This window comes from Hipposideros armiger, unplaced genomic scaffold (genome assembly GCF_001890085.2).
Source record: "Hipposideros armiger isolate ML-2016 unplaced genomic scaffold, ASM189008v1 scaffold_445, whole genome shotgun sequence".
NCBI lineage: Eukaryota > Metazoa > Chordata > Mammalia > Chiroptera > Hipposideridae > Hipposideros > Hipposideros armiger.
In genome coordinates, this window is record NW_017731795.1 from 40,577 (window position 1) to 59,111 (window position 18,535).

General features: G+C 45.3%; 1 protein-coding gene across 1 annotated transcript in view; it reads left to right on the forward strand.

The window, feature by feature from the left end:
* Positions 1-18,535, forward strand: part of ANKRD33B (ankyrin repeat domain 33B) — a 71,642-nt gene that overhangs the window by 23,573 nt on the left and 29,534 nt on the right. Inside the window, exon 2 of the mRNA XM_019665514.1 lies at positions 16,143-16,272. Coding sequence (XP_019521059.1) covers positions 16,143-16,272 — 130 coding nt within the window. The remainder of the gene's footprint in view (positions 1-16,142; positions 16,273-18,535) is intronic.

Sequence of the window (18,535 nt, forward strand, 5' to 3'; positions counted from 1 at the left end):
TTCGTCATTATTTTCTGTTATATATTAATCATAGTTACTGTAAACTGTGATAACTCCAGTATCTGTGTTTCCTGGAGATGTTTTCTATTGTCTGTTTTTCTATTGGTCCTGTCTCCTGAAATGCCCGGTAATATATATATTTTTTGAATGCTGGACATTGTTCATGACAAATTGAAGTAGCTCTGGATGAAGTAGCCCTTATCTTCCCCTAGAGAGGATTTAATTTGCTTCTGGCAGACAGAATGGGTCAGATAATAATAGCAGGCTAGGTTGTAGTTTCTGTAAGGTCCAGTCTATTTCTGGCTTGCCTTACTCACAGGAGCTAGGCGTTTGGGCTTCCTACAGAAAATGTGGCATGTTTAACAGCCTGTCATCCTTGACAGGCCATGACTTCAGTTTTGTCTCCTTAACCCTGAAACTGTGATAGGCTCTGCCTAATGCCTGTCATCTTCAGCTGCTGTGCTCTCAGCCTCTCGGCCTTATGAATCTGCAGACACCATGAGGGAGAAAGTGATGAGAACAGAGGCTCATCTTAGAGCTTTTACCTTCTTTCTGGGTTACTGGGCCCATAAGTACTTGGAAGTCTGGTGCCTCTAAATAGTTTTAAATTTTTTTATTCAGTCTTACTTGTTCTTAGCAGAAGAGTGGATCTGTTTGAAGCTAGTTTTCCATAGCTGAAAGTGGAAGTGACTATCATTTGTCTTTTTCCTTTGTTTATCTGTTATTTTGCTGAGATTTTTGTATAGTCAGATTTATCTGGCTTTTTTCTGTATGGTTTCTGCCTTTGGTATCATGCTTCAATATGCTTTTTTTAAAAGCCAAGTTTATAGAAATAGTCATCTAAATTTTCTTCAAGTATTTTTATAGTTATATATTTAGTGATTCATTTTGGCATAAGACATGAGGTAAAGATCTAACCTTATTTTTTTCCCATAGGGCTAGGGCATTTGTACAGTGCCATTAATTGAGTAATCCTTCTCTGAATACCTGAAATAGAATCTTTTTTGTTAAGTACATGGGGTCCCGTTAATATTTTTCATTTTTTCTACTTTGTTGACTAGTGAGGTTATATACATTTCACATATATTTATTGACTCTTTGCTTTGTAGACCTGGGGTTCTGTAATTGTGCTTATGTATATCAGCTTTATCTGTTGTTTGATTCTAACTGTTGAAAATAAGTAACGTTTATATTACTATAACAATGAAACTATTGTTAGTGTGCTATATCTTTCTTTTTCTCTGCAGTAATAATACATTTTTAAATATTATGGCATATATTTACTCTGTATTTCCTTTTCTTTTTTGTAAAGCTTTAGCTATTAGCCCATTGTACTCTTTAAAATAAAACACTGGCCTTAGCTTTTATAGCTCTACTGTTGAAATTTGACTATAGCATAGGTCTTACTTTGCTTTGGACATCATTTGGGGTGTTAAAACTTTGCAGGTGGGGAAATATCTGTACCTTCCACTCTATTTTTCTGTGAATGTACAACTGCTCTAAAAAACCAAGTCGTATTAAAACAACAACAACGACGATAACATTTTGCAGGTGGATGTTTGGAGCCTTTGATCAAGTTATGTGTGGCTGATTTTGGAAAGACCAAAGAGCACATGAACTCTGAATAACAGACCAGAAACCAGAATGAATTAGAGGAAGCAGAGAGCTGCTCACCAGGTGTGACTTTCCAGGTGCAGTGCATGCCATGACACCTCTTCCTGTGGGTAAATGAAGCTTGTGAACGTAAAATTCTCTTTAACAGGGAATTAGGGACTTGGAGTAATGAGTGGACTGAACACTGACAGGCCCTGCTCGGACGTGGTGTCTCAGAGGACTGTCGGCTTAGGGGAGTGGTGGGTGGGTTTTCCCTCTTACTGCTGTGGGATCCCCGTGGTTGGCGTTGGTTGCCACATGATTTGTTTTATTTTTTTTGCATTTGCATTTAGCTACTTTGCAGGAACAACGTTTACATGGCAGGGCTCTGTTTGTGGAGTATTCATTGTGTCATTTCCCCAGTCAGCTACCTTTTTCCATTTATTAAAAGTTGAGGTTACGGGTGGCTGGAAGAATAAAAGCTAAACAAACTAGCAGGCATTTTGAATATTTTAGGGCATAACTCAGTTGGATCTTAGTTTTGCAAATGTATCAAACAATACCTGCTACTAGCACAACAGGCGGCGATGACATGATGCCCCCTGAGGCTGGGGGGTGGGGGCAGGGACATCCCCGGGCTTTTCTTCCGGAGGGTAGCTAGGGGGCTGCAGCATGGACACTTTGAAGCAGGGAGAACACATGAGTGTGGAGGATGGCGGGGAGTCAGGCCAGGGGGCAGGCGGTCTGATGGGGGCTTTTGCTGCCGTGGCAGGTGAGTGAGGGCCAGGCCCATGGGTGGCTTCCTGAGCCGGAGAGGGAGAAGGGTCGGCAGAGGAGATGCTCGGGGGGCACAGGGCGAGTGTGGTGCTGCAGTGTCCGTGTGGCACTTTCCCAGGCTTTTGTCACAAATCAGCATAAATTTGGTGGCTTAAACAACAGAAATGTAACCTCTCACAGTTCTAAAGGCTAAAAACCCAAATCAAGGTGACAGCAGGTTGGTGCTCCCTCTGAAGAGTCTACAGAAGGACCCTTCCTTGGCTCTTTCGGCCGTTGGTGGCCCCAGGCGTTCTTGGTTGGTGGCTGCATCGCTCCAACCTCTTCACATGGCCTGCCTCTTCTGTGTATCTGTATCTCACACCTCCAGGATGACCTCGTCTCAAGATCCTTACCTTAGTTATATCTGCAAAGACTGTTTTCAAATAAGGTCACATTCCTAGGTACCAGAGGTTAAGACTTGGACACACTATTTTTGGGGGGCACAGTTCTTCCCACGACGGGGTAGGTGAGGGAGAGAGGGTCATGGCTGAGGGTCATGGAGGGGACCTTTCTCAGTGGAGGGCTCTGGGGGGCAGGGTGTGCTGAGGGGCGGCCCTGAGCTTCCCCCCAGAGATGAAGTGATTTTCCAGAGGTTCATCGTTGCCTGGGATGTGGTTTTTCTGCACTCATTCCTGCGCACCCCAGCTGGACATTTTGTCCTACCTTCTGATTGCCACCCTCTGGGTGCTTGTGACCCTGGAAATTTCGTCCATTATGCATTTGTTGCCTTCTTAGTAGATGTGCAGGAGTGATGGCATGAACTGAAGAGGAAGGGAGGCGGTGCGTCCTGTCAGGGCAGAGGAGGCCCTTCCCCTAATTCTGTCACTTGCGTCGAAACACACAGCATTTGCTGGCTCACAGAAGAGTTCGTCTTGCATGTGCCTGGCAGATGTAATGTTTTTGGCTGAAGCCAGGCAAGCTGTTCCCAGCCAGAAAAAAACAAACCAAACCAAAACAACCCAGCGCCTTACATATGCACCAGTACCCTTAAAAATGAACAGTGGGAACAGCACTTTCTCCCATGAGCCTCTGGTTCAAGTTGAATCTGCCTCATGTGTATGGGTGATTCTTTTAATTGGCTTTAGACTTCTGGGCCCTGATTTGTTTACCAAGAATACTGGATTTTCTTGCTGTGTTTCTTTTCTTGGCAGATGAGTTTGCTGTATTCCTAGGGGTCCAAGTCAGAAGCCAGTCGTCTCCTCTGACCTCACCCTGCACATCGTATCTATTCTGCCTTATCGCTTCTGGGCACTGCCTTGTTCAGTGGCGTTAGCGCTACCCCATGACGAGCTGATCCTAGCCTTTTTTTTAAAAGATTTTTATTGGGGAATTGGGGGGATGGGAACAGCGCTGGGGAATTGGGGGAAGGGGAACAGACAAGTTGCTATTGTTTTGTTCTTCAGTCTAGTTGTGGAGGACGTTGCTTCACTGGCCCAAGTTGGCACCATCACTGCGCTCTTCCCGGGTGAGGCAGATCAGTCGCCGGCTTCTGGACCGCCGCTCACTGCGGCTTCTGGCCGCTCACGCTGGCTGCTGGCTACACACGGTAGCCCATGGCAACTCACTGCAGCAGGGGCTGCAGCCTACGCCGTTGCCAGCAACTCACGGCAGCCCAGCTCCAGGTTGAGCTGTTGTTCAGCATCTTAGCTGTAGAGGGCAGTGTCACTGGCCCTCATATGTGGGATCCGAACCGGGGCCCTCTGCCGTCCCAAGCCAGCTCTTAACCAACGCGCCACTCGGCCGGCCAGATCCTAGCCTTCTAATTGGTTTCCCACCCGTGGCCCTGCCCTTTATAGGACTGTCACCGCCTTGGTTTTTTTTTATCTTTTTTTTTTTTTTTTCCTTTTGCTGGCTGCTTGTTGTTTATTTACCACTTGGTGCAAGGCACACCATTACCAGTGTTAGGAAACCTCGAGTGTGACTTGGGTAGTTAGTTAATAGCAAGGCTCTCTCAAGTTCCTTTTTGGTGTTTTGCTGTTTTGATAAAAAAAAAAAGCCCCTGCTTTCAATGCCTTTGGGTATATGCTTTCTTGTGGAATAGCTGGGTCATATGGTAATTTTATGTTTAGGTTTTTGAGGAACTGCCAAACTGTTTTCCAAAGTGGCTGCACCATTTCTCATTCTCCCCACAGCTCCCAAGGGTTCCAGTTGCTCCACATCCTTGCCAACACGTTATTATGTTGTGTGTGTGTGTGTGTTTAAGTAGCCGTGCTAGTAGGTGTGAAGTGATTTCTCACTGTGGTTTAGATTTGGGCCTCCCTCATGTGCATCTTTTCATGTGCTTATTGGTCTTTCGTGTGTCTTTGGCTAAGTTGTTTTTTATGCTGTCATTACTTCATTGAAATATAATTAACACTTGTTAAAATGCATAACTCTTCCGAGTCAGGCTCAATGAATTTTGACAAATGAATACACACATCCAAATATCACCCAGATCATTGCCCTAGAAAGTTCTGTCATACCCCATTTCCAATAATCCCCTTCGCTGCTGTGTTTTATTACCATAGATTCGTTTTGCCTGTCCTTGGATTTTATTAACAGGAATCAAACAGCATGTACTCTTTTGTACCTGGCTGATTTTTCTCAATGTAATAATGTGTTTGAGATCTGTCGGTGTTGTTGAGTAGTGTATCAGGGTTTCGTTCTTTTTGGTTACTGAGGAGCTAGTGTTCTTAAGGTTGAGTCTAGCAGACTTATCCAGTCTCTTGGTGAGTATTTGGGTTGATGGTAATTTTGGGCTGCCCTAAACATTCTTGTACACGTATCGATGTGGACATCGACTTTATTTCTCTTGGGAATGTACCTGTGAGTGGCATTGCTGGCCATAGGCAGGCATGGGCCGAGCTTTAGTCGAAGCTGCGTTTTCCAGTGTGGTTTTCCTGCAATGTGTGGCAGCTGGGAGCTTGTGAGCCCCGCACCCGCACCGTCACTAGGTATTGTCAGTTTTTAATTTTCTTCCTTCTGGTGGATGTCGGTGGTATCTCAGTGTGGGTTTAATTTGCATGTCCCTGATGACTAATGATATCAAGAAGCTTCACATTTGGAAAAGGTTGTGATTTAAATTTTTACATTAAAAAAAAAAACAAGCTAGAAGACATTAACGAACACCTGGAGGACAGACGCCCTGGAGCCCAAAATATTATGTTGAAGCCATCCACCCTGACAGCTATGAGTCAGACAGACAGATGTCAGTTTCAGTTACAGCTTAAGTCACAAAGAGCTCGTCAAATCAGTTAAAAAAGGCGGGGGGCATATATTTAACGAATATTTTGAAGAGAGAAAGAAGAAAATGGCAAGGCTGTCTCTCCTTTCACCTGAACTCCCACCTGAGAGGCAGCTTTCTCACTGTGGTTTAGATTTGGGTTCTGATCATGATTTATCCTCCTTAAGACTCTCAGTGGTTCTTCACTACCTTCTTTAGCCCCCCATGTCACCCCTTTGTGACTTCATGACCCATGACCCATGACCCATCCCCTTCCTCGATGGGCAGCTGGGTGAATCTCCTTCCTCACGAGCTGTCAGCTCCCAGCCTGGGACACTGTCCCCACCCTCCCTGGCAACACTGGGACTCCTGCTTTGTTTGCTTAGGAGGCTCAGCTGGGTCAGCGGCAGCCCCTCCCCAGCCTGGACCAGTTTGCAGCTTTCAGGCCTCTGTCCTTCGCAGCCCACTGCGTTGCATAGTTTACTTCCGTCTCCTTCCCCAGACTGAAGGGAAGGGCTGTCTGGGTCCAAAGTGTCTTCTCAACGCCCAGCCCACATGCCTGTAGACCATCAGTACCTACCAGCTTGTTGGATGGTGACCGAATGCGCATGGGTTGATAAAGAGAGCATTCTGAAAGCAGTGTGACCCTCCCGCTTTGGGAGTCTGCTTTACATTGGATTTGTTTTGTCACACACATTGTAGGGCTGATATTCTTAAATCTGTAAGGCAGATACAAACCACAAAGTCTCTTTGTGACCCCTCCATCCCAACCTGTGATGACCAGAAGCTGCCGTTTGCCTGGTAGGACCAGGGATGGCTCGGGGTGAAGCGTCAGGGGAGCTGGGTGGCAAACAAGACCAATTAGTTGTCATTTGAGGGGGAGCTGTAGGCACTTGGGCCGGAACTCGGTCAGAACTTGATACCTGTATGACAGAGACTGGACATGCCAAGAAAGAGGACACGCCTCCCCATTCAAAGGAAAACCAACCAAAGTGAAAATTAATGGGAAAAGCCAGCCGAGCTCTGTTTCTGGCATCCCTGAGGGCTGACTGAGAAGTTTGTACCCTGGGCTCCCAGGTGCAGTGACGGCCATCAGTAGTTACTGTCCGTTGATAGTCACACTTTATGTCTTGTAGACCATGTGTCCTGGGACTGGTGACAGTGTGGCTGTGATTCACCAGGTCTGGCTGGGGCCCAGGATTCTGCATTCCTGACACGCCCGAGGCGGTGCGGCGGCGTCTGGTCCCAGGCTCCCACTTTGAATAGCCAGGGTGGATGGAACCTGAACCAATCAGAGCACAGTAATAGGCTGTTTGGAGGAATAGGCTGTTTGGAGGAATAATGTTTATTCTCCACCCACTGGATTGGATTGTACTAAATTATGCTTCATGACCTGACACAAACCAGTATTTGTGCATGACAGACCCAATATTATGAAAAAACTTGCCCTGAAAAAAGTTGCAGTGCTTGACTTATCGTGAGAGGAACACGCAGCAGACCTGCTGGGTGGGTGCTCGGGTCTGAGAAACTTGGCAGAGTGGTGGGCTGAACGTCCAACAGGGGTTTCGACCCTGGCGTGACATAAGGGACAACTTGGGTGCCTTTCTTGAAACTTTATGGAACATTTTTGTAAGAAGTGCAGAAAGCTGATCATAATCTACGGATCTTGAAAGGTCCAATTTGTTTTTTCCTTTATTAATAGCATAGTTGCTTGGAAATGTATACCCTCCCCAACTCTTTCCAGAAAAGGACAAGCATAGCTTTATCTTTTTTGGTACTGTCCCCGCCCCAGACTCTGAATGTTGTAGCCTATTGCTTCTGCAGTTGAACAAGCAAGAGACTGAGAAACTATATCTGAATTTTTCTCCCTTAAACATTTTAAAATTTCTGATTATTAAATAGAAGCGTTCACAGTAGGAATAAAAGGGACGCTTTATTTACTACAAAAAAAGTATAAAGAAAAAGAAGTCACCAATAACATTATCATCCAGAATCAATCAGTACTGAAATCTTGGTGCATTTCTTTCTAGTTTTTTTAGTGTTTTTTTTCATGCATTGTTGATAGATTATTTTACTAACTTATTTATTAAAGTGTATATGTTTTCATTTTATATTATAATTTCAGCCTTTTCTAATGACTAAAATTCTTCATATACCTTTTTTCTAATATGTTTGATAACATATAAGATTGTATATTAATAGTAGAAAATGCTCAAACTTTTCTTTCTAATTTCAAAAGAACATTTTTGAAAAAGGAAAAAAATAGCATCGTTCTCATGTCTTCTGAGAATATAGCGAGTCTGATTTAAGCCCAAAGGGGAAATTTTCTTCACTGTTTGTGGTATTAATTATATATATATCACCGTACCTAGCATATTATTTACTAGATCATAATGGTAGGCTATTCATGAAATGCTAGTACATTTTATTTGTGTATTTCTTTGTATACACATATATTCAAATTAATCCAAGGCTCCAGTTTTTAGACAAAAACATAAACTATTAATATTTATAGGCTTTAGAAGATTGTGATTGGGTGTTGTCAATATCTAGCGTTATGACTCGTTTGTATTAATACTGTATGATATCGCCCCAAAGTGTACTGGCTTAAAGGAACAGTCAGAATTTATTTTCTCTCACAGTTTCTGTGGCTGAGGGATTCAGGAGCAGCTTGGCCGGGCAGTTCTGACCCAGGGTCTCTCGTTAGGTTGCCACCAGATGTCTGTGTGGCCTGAGGGCTTGACTGGGGCCGGAGGACCTGTGTCTGGGTGTGAGGAGCCTGCATGCTCCTTGCTATGTGACATGTCCCTGCACGCAGGCGGAGGTCCTGTTCTGTTCGGTTTTTCTGTATTTCGCTCTGTCAGCTGTCCTCTGTAAAGTTCTCTGTTGACCTTTATATATCCATTGTAAAAATCCCAAGCACTACTTCAGAAAGATTAAATAAGTGAGAGGATCATGCCATTATTGTGGACAGTAGCTGCCTTCAGGTCACTTGTTAACAGGAGTGTCTTTCTGTCACTGAGTGCTGGTAAAATGACTATGTGAAAACCATTGCCAGTGTCGGGAAAATTAGACCAGCCTCTGATACACACACACACACACACACACACACACACACACACTCACTGGATTGGAAGAGAGACTGTAGTTGAACAAAGTAGTTTCTCAAAATGACAATCTAAAATTATAAATCCAAACAAGAGGTTTGCAGTGCTAATAAAATTTACATGTTATGCAAAATGTAGTCCAAACGGAAATTGTTCTGAATTATGACAACCTTGAATTTATCGACTCCTTATCCAAAGGTTGCTAGGTGGGCCCTGCCTCTGAAAGAATTCTCCTGACATGTTTTATACATTTTATCTTTTGTAATGCTTGTTTTTCAAATTTAAAACAATTTATTAGATATCTCCTTATTTGATGCAGAAAAACATGAATAAAAATATAAATATCACCCATAACCCCGTTGCCAAAATACCTTTATTTGTGTAATTAAAAAAGTGTGTGTGCCTTGAAAAGACACTGAGACAGAGCCAAAATACATAATAAAACCTTAAAGGCTCCTTTTAGGTACCTTGAAGGTTAAAATTTTTATTTCTCGTTTTAGAAAAATGAAAGATCTTTTATGAACATAGCCATTGCAGGAACCGTGCACACATTTTAGAAGTTCACACAAATAAAGGTGATATCATACTGTTATAGACTATTGTGACCTGTGGCTATTATCATTATTGTTGTTGTTGTTATTATTATTATTATTATTTTACTTAATATAACCCTGCAAAGATCTTTTCACATCAACGCCTGCATTGCAGCCTCTTTCCTGTTGGGGGCGACATAATGTGTTTAGCCAGCCAATTCTTGATGTATATTTGGGTTGTTCTCAGGCTTGTGCAATTACAGATCTTTATATAGATCTCTTGACATACTTCTGATGTCCCTAAAGTGAATTCCTCGGGGTGGAATCCTTGGGGCTGCTTTCTTTTTCTTTGCATTTGGCTGTTGGTTTTGCATCTACATTACTCAACCCCAGATCTGGCAGCGCCAGCCTATGGCGCTACTTAACCACACGAAAGGCAACTGTCTTCTTTGAGGTTTCCATGGGACCTTAAGTAATTTCCTTACTTGAATGTGGAAGTCAGATAAAAAGCTCAGCACTCACATCACACGTGTCAACTCCTCAATTTAGAGTAAGCTGAGTATTGTGCGAGGGGGGTGGTACTGAAACATTTCAGGGGCATTTCATTCATTGAACAAATGCTTAAAGAGTGTCTTAGAGATGTCAGCCATCCAGGAAACAAAATTAAGAAGATGGGTTCCTTCTCCACTTGGAGCCTGCTTTCCAGTGAGGAGTGGTGTGTGCAAGGCAGCCCCGTGAGAGCATCAGAAAATGGGTGTAAAGGGGTTTGAACCAAGACTTGCAGGAGGATCAGACATATGCCAGGCTGACGAGGCCATGGGGGCTGTGGGTGGGAGGGCATTGCACAAGCAAAGCCACGGAACCGGGCCTGGGCAGCGCTGAGGATGGGCGCTGGGGAGAAGCCAAACTGCAGCGACTTGGTGTGGCCATGGTAGAGGGATCAAATTCCAGTCCTGGGTTTTACTTTCTCATCATGGCGCTTAGTCATAAATGAGATTATTGAAACGATGCCCAATACACTTTACCCAACAAATTATGCCAATGCTAGTGTATGCATGGCTGTTTCTTACAAATATATCTTTAGAGGACCAGAATTCCTAAATTCTTTCAGAAAGCTGCATAAACATTTTCCCCTTCTCGTCAGTAGTAGTATTATGGAGAAGGATGTTTTATAGAAATGGATTTTCAAGTACGGTAACTGAAGTTTACTCTCTTGGCTTCTAACTTTAAAAAACTGTTACGAATTATGGACTTCTCTTACGTTCGAGCATGGGTAATACGCTTCTCTGTCTGGATGAACAGGATTAACTACTCTATTATGGTACCATCTGGCCGTGGGTTTCTGTGTGCTCCTCGGAGGCTCAGCCTCTTCCCTTGGCTGTTTGTCAGCTCCTCTGCTTCTGCCCACCCTCCTCCCCTCTTCACAGACCGTTCTTTTTCTCAGTTGTTTACAATGGTTGTTGTAAAACTGGATTTCCTAATGAGAACATTATTAATGTAAACATCATGTTTCCTTTCTTGTTCTTCATTGTAAATTAAAATCATGTAAGTTCCCTATAAATAAAGCTTTGTTTTAAAGAATTCTAACTGTACAGAAACATATAGAGTGAAAAGTGAAAATACAGTATTTCTTCCAGAGTGTTCCTTCCACGCCTACCCTGTATTAATCGAGGGTCTCCAGAGAAATAGAACCAATAGAGAGAGAGAGAGAGAGAGAGAGAGAGAGAGAGAGAGAGAGTGTGTGTGTGTGTGTGTATAAATATAAATAGAGAGAGAGAGAGAGAGAGAGAGAGAGAGAGAGANAGAGAGAGAGAGAGAGACAGAGACAGAGACAGAGACAGAGACAGACACACAGGTTTATTTTAAGGAATTGGTGCACACAGTTGTGGAGGCTTGGCAAGTCCAAATTCTTCAGGGTAGGCTGGCATGGAGACCTGGGGAGGAGCTGTAGTTCAAGTCCAAAGACAGAATTAGTTCTTGCTCAGCAGAGGTCAGTCTTTAATCGATTCAGGTCTTTAGCTGGTTGGATGTGGCTCACCCACATCTTGGAGAACAACCTGCTTTACTCAGCATCTACTGATGTAAATGTTCATCTTATCTAAAAAACACCCTCACAAAACCATTTAGAATAACGTTTGACCAAATATCTGGATACACGTAAAATTAAGACACGTAAAGTTAACCTTCACACACCTCCTGTTCCCACTCATCTGCAGAGGTTATTACTCTTAATATTTTGGTGTAATCATTCTAGATGTTTTCTGTGCATTTTCTCTCTCTCTCTCTCTCTCTCTCTCTCTCTCTCTCTGTATGTGTGTGTGTTGAGAGCTTTAACCCACTTAGATGATGATCACCTTTTTTCCTCCCCCCACATCCCTTTAATCCGTTAATATAATAAGTGATGTTATTAGAATCTTGGTGTTATCTCATCCTTCTTGCAAGGAAAGGTGTTTTGGTTTATTTTTTGATGTACAAGCCCTTACAATTGTTTTTTTTCCATTTTAAAATTTAATAAATGACTTTAAATACAGTATAAGTAAATTCACATTGGAAATTTAATAACATTGGGTTAGAACTGTAGGCTGATAGTTCTCAAAGAAAAAAAATCTATGGTGATTTTGTTATTCATACAGAAAAAGAGTGCAGGTGGGAGAAAAATCTGTCCCAGTGGAATCAACGGGTTAATACAAGCATTTTGTTTCAGGAAGGCAAACCCTTACAATCTTTAAGCAGAAACATCTCAACTTATTTTGTTGTTGTTCTGACTTTTCTATAATGTGTAGAACTTGAAAATTAGGCTTGTGGGTTTTTTGGTGTGTTTTTAAAAATATTTTATTGGGGAATTGGGGGGAGAGGAACAGCACTGGGGAATGGGAACAGACAAGTTGCTGTCCTTTTGTTCTTCAGTCTAGTTGTGGAGGACGTTGCTTCACTGGCTCATGTTGGTATTATCATTGTGTTCTTCCTGGGTGAGGCAGATCCTTTGCTGGCCCCTGGATGGCCGCTCACAGTGACTCTTGGCAGCTCACACCGGCTGCCAGCCGCTCACACTGGCAGCTGGCCACACACGGTAGCTTATGGCAGCCCACTGCAGCGCACACCGTTGCCGGCAACTCACGGCAGCCCAGCTCCAGGTCGAGCTGTTGTTCACCATCTAAGCTGTAGAGGGCAGTGTCACTGGCCCTCATGTGGGATCCGAACCGGGGCCCTACTGCGCAGAGCTGGTGTCCCAAGCCAGCTCTTAACCAATGCGCCACTCTGCCAGCCCTAGGCTTGTGTTTTGAGGGCCTAGGATTTCTAGCTGACCTCCATATAGGAGCTTCCATTTGTAGGTAGCTTACTTATTTTTTCTTAAAAATATTATTTTATTTTCATGAAGTTTTGCTTATTATTTAAAAAACAAACTATTTGCTCCTTCTGCAAGGGAGCCATCTGCAATATTTAGCTTTGTATGTCCTTTTTTTTTTTTTGATGGCTTAGGTGCATTTTATTGGTTTTCTTTCAGAAGACAAATCTTTTGTTACCGTCTTTTTGGAGACCATGGTCAGGGGTTGCCAAAGTTACCTCCCCTTCCACCTTCCTGTTGGGGGCACCAAGACACTCCAGCTAAAACAGAGTTTAAACTATAGCTAAACACTAGTTTTAACCAGTCAGAGTTTTGGAACAGACCCCAGAAGGTAGGGCATAAAGTGATGATGATGTTTAATAGTAAGTCTCTGTGGGAAGACTAGAAGTTTCCCGCTCTGGGTTCGATACCATTTTATCCTGAGCCCTCAAATTTAGTATCTATTTATTTTATTTTCTGATAATCTTACTTCGTTTCTGACTTAAGGTTATGCTAAGATTTCCATGGCTACTATCAATACAGGCCTGCTGCACATTTTGGGGTCTTACTGTAGATGGTCGGGAAGGGTTGTGGTTCTACAATAGACGCCCTTGGTGGGTTGGGGTAGCAGGGAGTGGAGGTAAGGGTGAACCCCAAAGAGAGAGCTGAGGCTGAGTCAAGAGCCCGATTTTTCAGGAGAATGTTCTCTACTGTCTGCTGGTGGAAATTCTCCCTTTTTAAAAACCTGCAGTCTTTAAGTAAAGGTTGGATGCCCTTTGAGATGTTTTTCAAGGGCAGGTTTGCAATATGTGTTCAAGGCTTTTGAAATAGCTCTTTTAATCCAGAAATACTATTTCTAAGAGTGTCTCCTGAGAAAATAAGGAGTGATATGCACAAAGCCTTAGGTCTAGGGATTTTTTTATTGCAGGTTTTACTCATAATAGAGAAAAATGGGAAATAATTCCAGTGACCAAGAGCCCAAGAGGTTCATTAAATAACTATAATTCTGTGTATGTAGATTACAACCGTCCACCTGGAAATATTAATGCAGAAGTATTTTTATTGACATGAAAAGATGTTGCTGATATATTACTCACTGAAGCTTATAGCAAGTAATCCTATTTTGAGTCTTGAAGAAAATATGTGTGTGTGTTTGTGTGTGTGTGTGTGTGTGTGTGTGTGTGTGTGTGTGTATGTCTGTATGTATGATTGTGTATGCTGGTAATTTGTTCTCTGTTTTCAGATTTTTTTCTATAATAAATAATGAGCTTCTTGTGTAATTTCATAAAAAGGAAGAGTTTACGTTGTGTTCGACATGCCTTATGTATGTCAGGAAATTATAAAATACTTGAGAAATACTTCCATCCAAAAAAGTTCAAAATGAGATTTTGGTGCTTACCAGGTGGGAATCACCAGTTTTCCGGACCATTTATGCAGCAGGTTAGCGGGGAGACTGAAGTGATGCTGGGGGCAGTGAGCTCTAGTTATGGAAGAGACTGAAAGCCTTAGCAGCTTATAAATAGAGTCGGCTTGGGCTCACTCCATGCCCTTTTCTCTTTAAAATTAAAATATTGTGAGACAGTTCCCTCTATGGATGGAATGACCTATTTCAAAGAATGCATAAACTGGAGCATATTAAAGAGCCTTGACTACAGCCACAAAATTGTAGAGTTCATTGCTGCGGTGTGGCTGACAGTGTTAAAAAAAAACCCGTTGGTATTCTCTAAAACTTTAAAAACTCTAATATTTATAATTTAATGCTCTTTGGGAAGGCAGCTAGGAACCTTATTGAGTTAAGCAGGTGGGGTTGTCCATACCATCTCCTTGTTCCATGAAAAATTACATTCTTATTAAAAATCTGGTAAAAATAGGGCTGGGCCAGGTGGAGCCGCTCTGAACTGAAGCATGGGCGTGGCCGGCAGTGCGCCGAGTCACGTGGTCATCGCCTCTGGTCCTGAGAGTCTTCCCCTGGTTGAATTTTAGCACCTCACGGAATCCACGTGTCGGAGGATGTGAACCTGGGCTTTAGATTATTGTCGTTTGTTACAAGGTGTCTATTATAGGTCAGGCAGCTATAACAAAATGCCTCTAATCGTAGCTTGCCAACAACAGAAATTTACTTCTCCCACTTGTGGAGGCTGGAAGTCTGAGATCAGGGTGCCAGCATGGGTGGGGGTGGGGGTCTGGTGAGGGCCTGCTTCCTGGTTTACAGATGACTGTCATCACCTCCTGCATGGCATCGGCAGGAGTCCCCTGTGGTGTCTTTCTTTCTGACGCTAAATCCATGCCATTTCCCACATCAGTTCTTCTAACTACCCGGAGTCAGCACAGCCCCCAGGTTAAGGGCTTGGTCCCACAAAACTGCCCCCACTTCAGGCGCCAGTCTCAACCCAGGGCCCACCTTCTGACCAACCGGCTGTAAAGTTGGGGGCTTCCCACAGCCCCACCTCAGGTTCGATAATTTGCTAGAGTGACTCACAGAACTTAGGGAAGCACTTTACTTACTATTACTGGATCATTATAAAGGCTGCAGCTCAGGAAGAGCCAAGTGGAAGCGATGCAGAAGACGAGCGATGGGGAAGGGGCTCAGAGGTTTCACGCCCTCTCTGGGTACACCACCTTCCCAGCGTCCTGACATGCTCACCAACCCAGAAGCCGTTCAGGGGTTTTTGCGGAGGTTTCCCTCCGCGGGCGTGATTCACTCTGGCCATTAGATCATTGGCCGTTGCTGCCTGAACGCCATCTCTAGCCCCTTCCTCCTCCCCGGAGGTGGGGGTTGAAGGGTGTGGGGCTGGAAGATCTAACCCTTGAATCACTAGGTAGGTTTTTCTAGAGACTAGTCCCCTAAGTCACCTCGTTAGCATATAAAAACAGTGCATTTCAAGGGTTGAGGAGTTCTGTGCTAGGAACTGGGGACAAACACCGAATACTTATTGGTGGGAGCAGACAGACAAACACCCCTAACTGGTCTGCCTGCATCCGTCCTGGTCTCCTGGACTCTGTTTCCCACGCAGCAGCAAGAGTCACACAGACAATTGGCAACGGACTGCCCAGACCATCTGGCCTCCAAGGATCTATTGCTTCCCTGACTTCCTCCTGGTCCCTGGGTGGCCAGACATGTCCTCTGCCTGGACATTCCCCTCCATGTCCTCTTGGCTTCGTCCCTCACCTCCTAACCATCTTCCCACTGTCTCCTCTGTGAGCCCACCCCAGCACCCTATGTGAGACCGAGCCACGTTGCCTTGCACTCAGCCACCCCCCTTCCCCGTCTGCTTTGTAACCATCACTTATTACGTGCCAGATCTGCAGTCCATGCTCCCCTTGCAGGAGGCGAGCCCATGAGGGCAGGGGTCTTGGTTCCCTGGTCTTTCCCAGGCACAGCGCCTCACTGGTAATCAGCGCTCCATGAACATTTAAGCATGAACGGACAGCTGGCTTGTTCTAAGTTGCCTCTGAGACCGGGCACTTGGGGTCCTCTGTTCACCCCAGGGGCAGTGGGTGCCCCTGGCTCTGCAGTGACCGTGCTTGGGCTCTGCCCTCTGACCTGCTTTCCTCTCTATTTCTAGACTGCCCTTATTGTCGCCTGCTACCACGGCTTTGTGGATACTGTGGTGGTCTTAGCAGAGTGCCCCCACGTCGACGTCAACTGGCAGGACAGCGAGGGGAACACGGCCCTAATCACAGCCGCGCAGGCAGGTAAGAGCCGGCTTTTGCTCCCCTCCCAGAGCTGGGGCCGGAGAGCAGCTGCCAGGCAGTGCATGCACGTGCGTGTGTGCGTGCGTGTGTGTGTGTGTGTGTGTGTGTGTGTGTGTGTGTGTGTGGCGCACACGACCTCAGCTCATGACATTAATGCGAGGACGGAAATTGATCAGAAATCTTGTTTTGCTGCTAAGACGTTCAAGAAAAGGCCGGTGGGTGTGCGGGCACATTCTCTGGGCATTTGGGACAGTGCAGAGTTTACCCACTCATGCAGAAGTCAGTATTGGGCAGGTCTAACTCCAAAGCTGCTTCAAGAATCCTGCCTTGTCATCACTTCACCTAGAGCATCACACCCCTCCCCCTTCGGAGACAGGAACAGAAAGGTGCTGGAAAACTCACTAGCAGAAGGGACATGACCTTGTGTTAGTGAGAGAGAACATATTACAGTAGACACATTTACAAGGCCACCTTGCACTTTGCCTGTGGATGTAAAGAACAGCCAGGAGCTCCTTGCTGGGAGTGTGTCCGTGGAACAAGGTGGGACTGTTAGTGAGAGAGCCTGAGTGTATGTCCGACTCAGTGTTCTTCTGCCCAGGTGGGCATCGCAAGAGGTGGTTCTTGCACCAACACTGCCAAGTCCACTGTGGCTGTCCTCTTCTAGAATTGCCTTCGGACATTTTTTGAGACAAACGTCACTCAGCCACGCTTGTCCCTTTGGGACCACCCTCCCTTTGTTTGTAACTGTGGTATTAACCGGTTTTGTAACTGACCACTATCAAAATTCTTGGCTTCCAAGAGGACATCCATTGCATAACTCAGGTTCTCAGTTGCAAAGAAGCTGCGTCTGGCTGAGTCGGGAAGAACAGGCTTTGGTTTGTTAAAGGAATGTAGCACCTCATGTTGCTGTTGGGAGTGGTCGAGCATCTGACTAGGTCAGAGCAGGGAGGCTGGAGAAGATGCCCCCAACCACCTTGCACGTTGATTCCGGAAAGCCAGCGTCTGCCACTGTCCCCAGACAAAGACCTGCCTGTCTCAGCTTGCATCACGAGCCCTCGTGTCAAAGCCAACGTGAGTGACTGTGAGCGGGTGGGAAGCTGGAGACGCCAGCGTCTGGCAATTTCATTCCCCATAACGGGAGGCAGTCTGTGCACACTGCTTTTCCATCAAGATACACAGGTGGGCAACTCCCCCACCTTAGAGAGGAGTTGAGGCTGTGCTGACACACATTCACTTCATCACATTTCAGGGTGTGAAGTTTGGCTTCCAGGAGACTCACCAGGCTTTGAAAGCCCAGGCGCACAGCCTCCTGACCTGCAACACTGTAAAAGGATATCATGAGGCAGGCATTCCGCGATCATGGGCTTACCATTTGTCACCTCCCACTGCCAGGAATGGGGGCAGGAGTGTGAAAGTGAAGGGCAGTCCTGCCCTTGCATAATTCTCTAGCTAAATAGCCATCTGATGGAGCTCTGATGGAGGGTGCCCTGGGTGCCAGGGGGTGACAACACCCCACCTAGCCTGGTGGTGTAGGACAGGGGTCGTGGAAGAGGGGGGCTTGAGCTGGATGGTGAAGAAGTCAGAGGCAGGCTGGTCCAGCTGAAGCCTCGCAAAGCCATGGGGCCAAGAGGGAGCGTGGTGCATCTTAGGAACAGCGTAGCTTAGTGCGGCTGTAGGACTGCCTATGTCTAGGAGAGGTGAGGGGTGGCCCCATGCAGAGGCAGGGGCTACATCACTGAGGATCTAGAGACAACGTGAGAGAATGCATTTGAATGTCATGAGGCTGGGTGTGTGGTGACAAGGTCACATGATCCTGGTGGGCCCAGAGGCAGCTTCAGAGGCAGAGAAGGAGCCAAGTGCAGCCTGGCCGAAAGCTCAGGTCTCGTGGTTGTGATGAGGACGATGGAGGACAGGTGGGGTCTGGCACGGCTTTCTGCCTCCTGGATAGGGGATGACGCTAAGCGGAAAAGTTTCCATCTGTGCTGAGGCCTTTGAAATGCTGAGATCAGCTAAGGGCTCGATGGCGGTGGACAGTGTGGAGCTCCAAACTCTAGTCTGTGCTGGAGTACAGGTGGGGGCGGGTACCAGGAGTTCTGAGAGCTGGGCCCATGATGCGTGAATAGTAGGGGAACGTACTGGAAGGAGATGTCTTTCTTGTTGATTGGCAAGCGCCTTTCATGTGCTAGGGATATTTATTGTGGCTTAATACCTGTGAGGTACTTTCTGAAGTTTTTGCTTCTTTGAAAATGTTTTTATTTTGTAT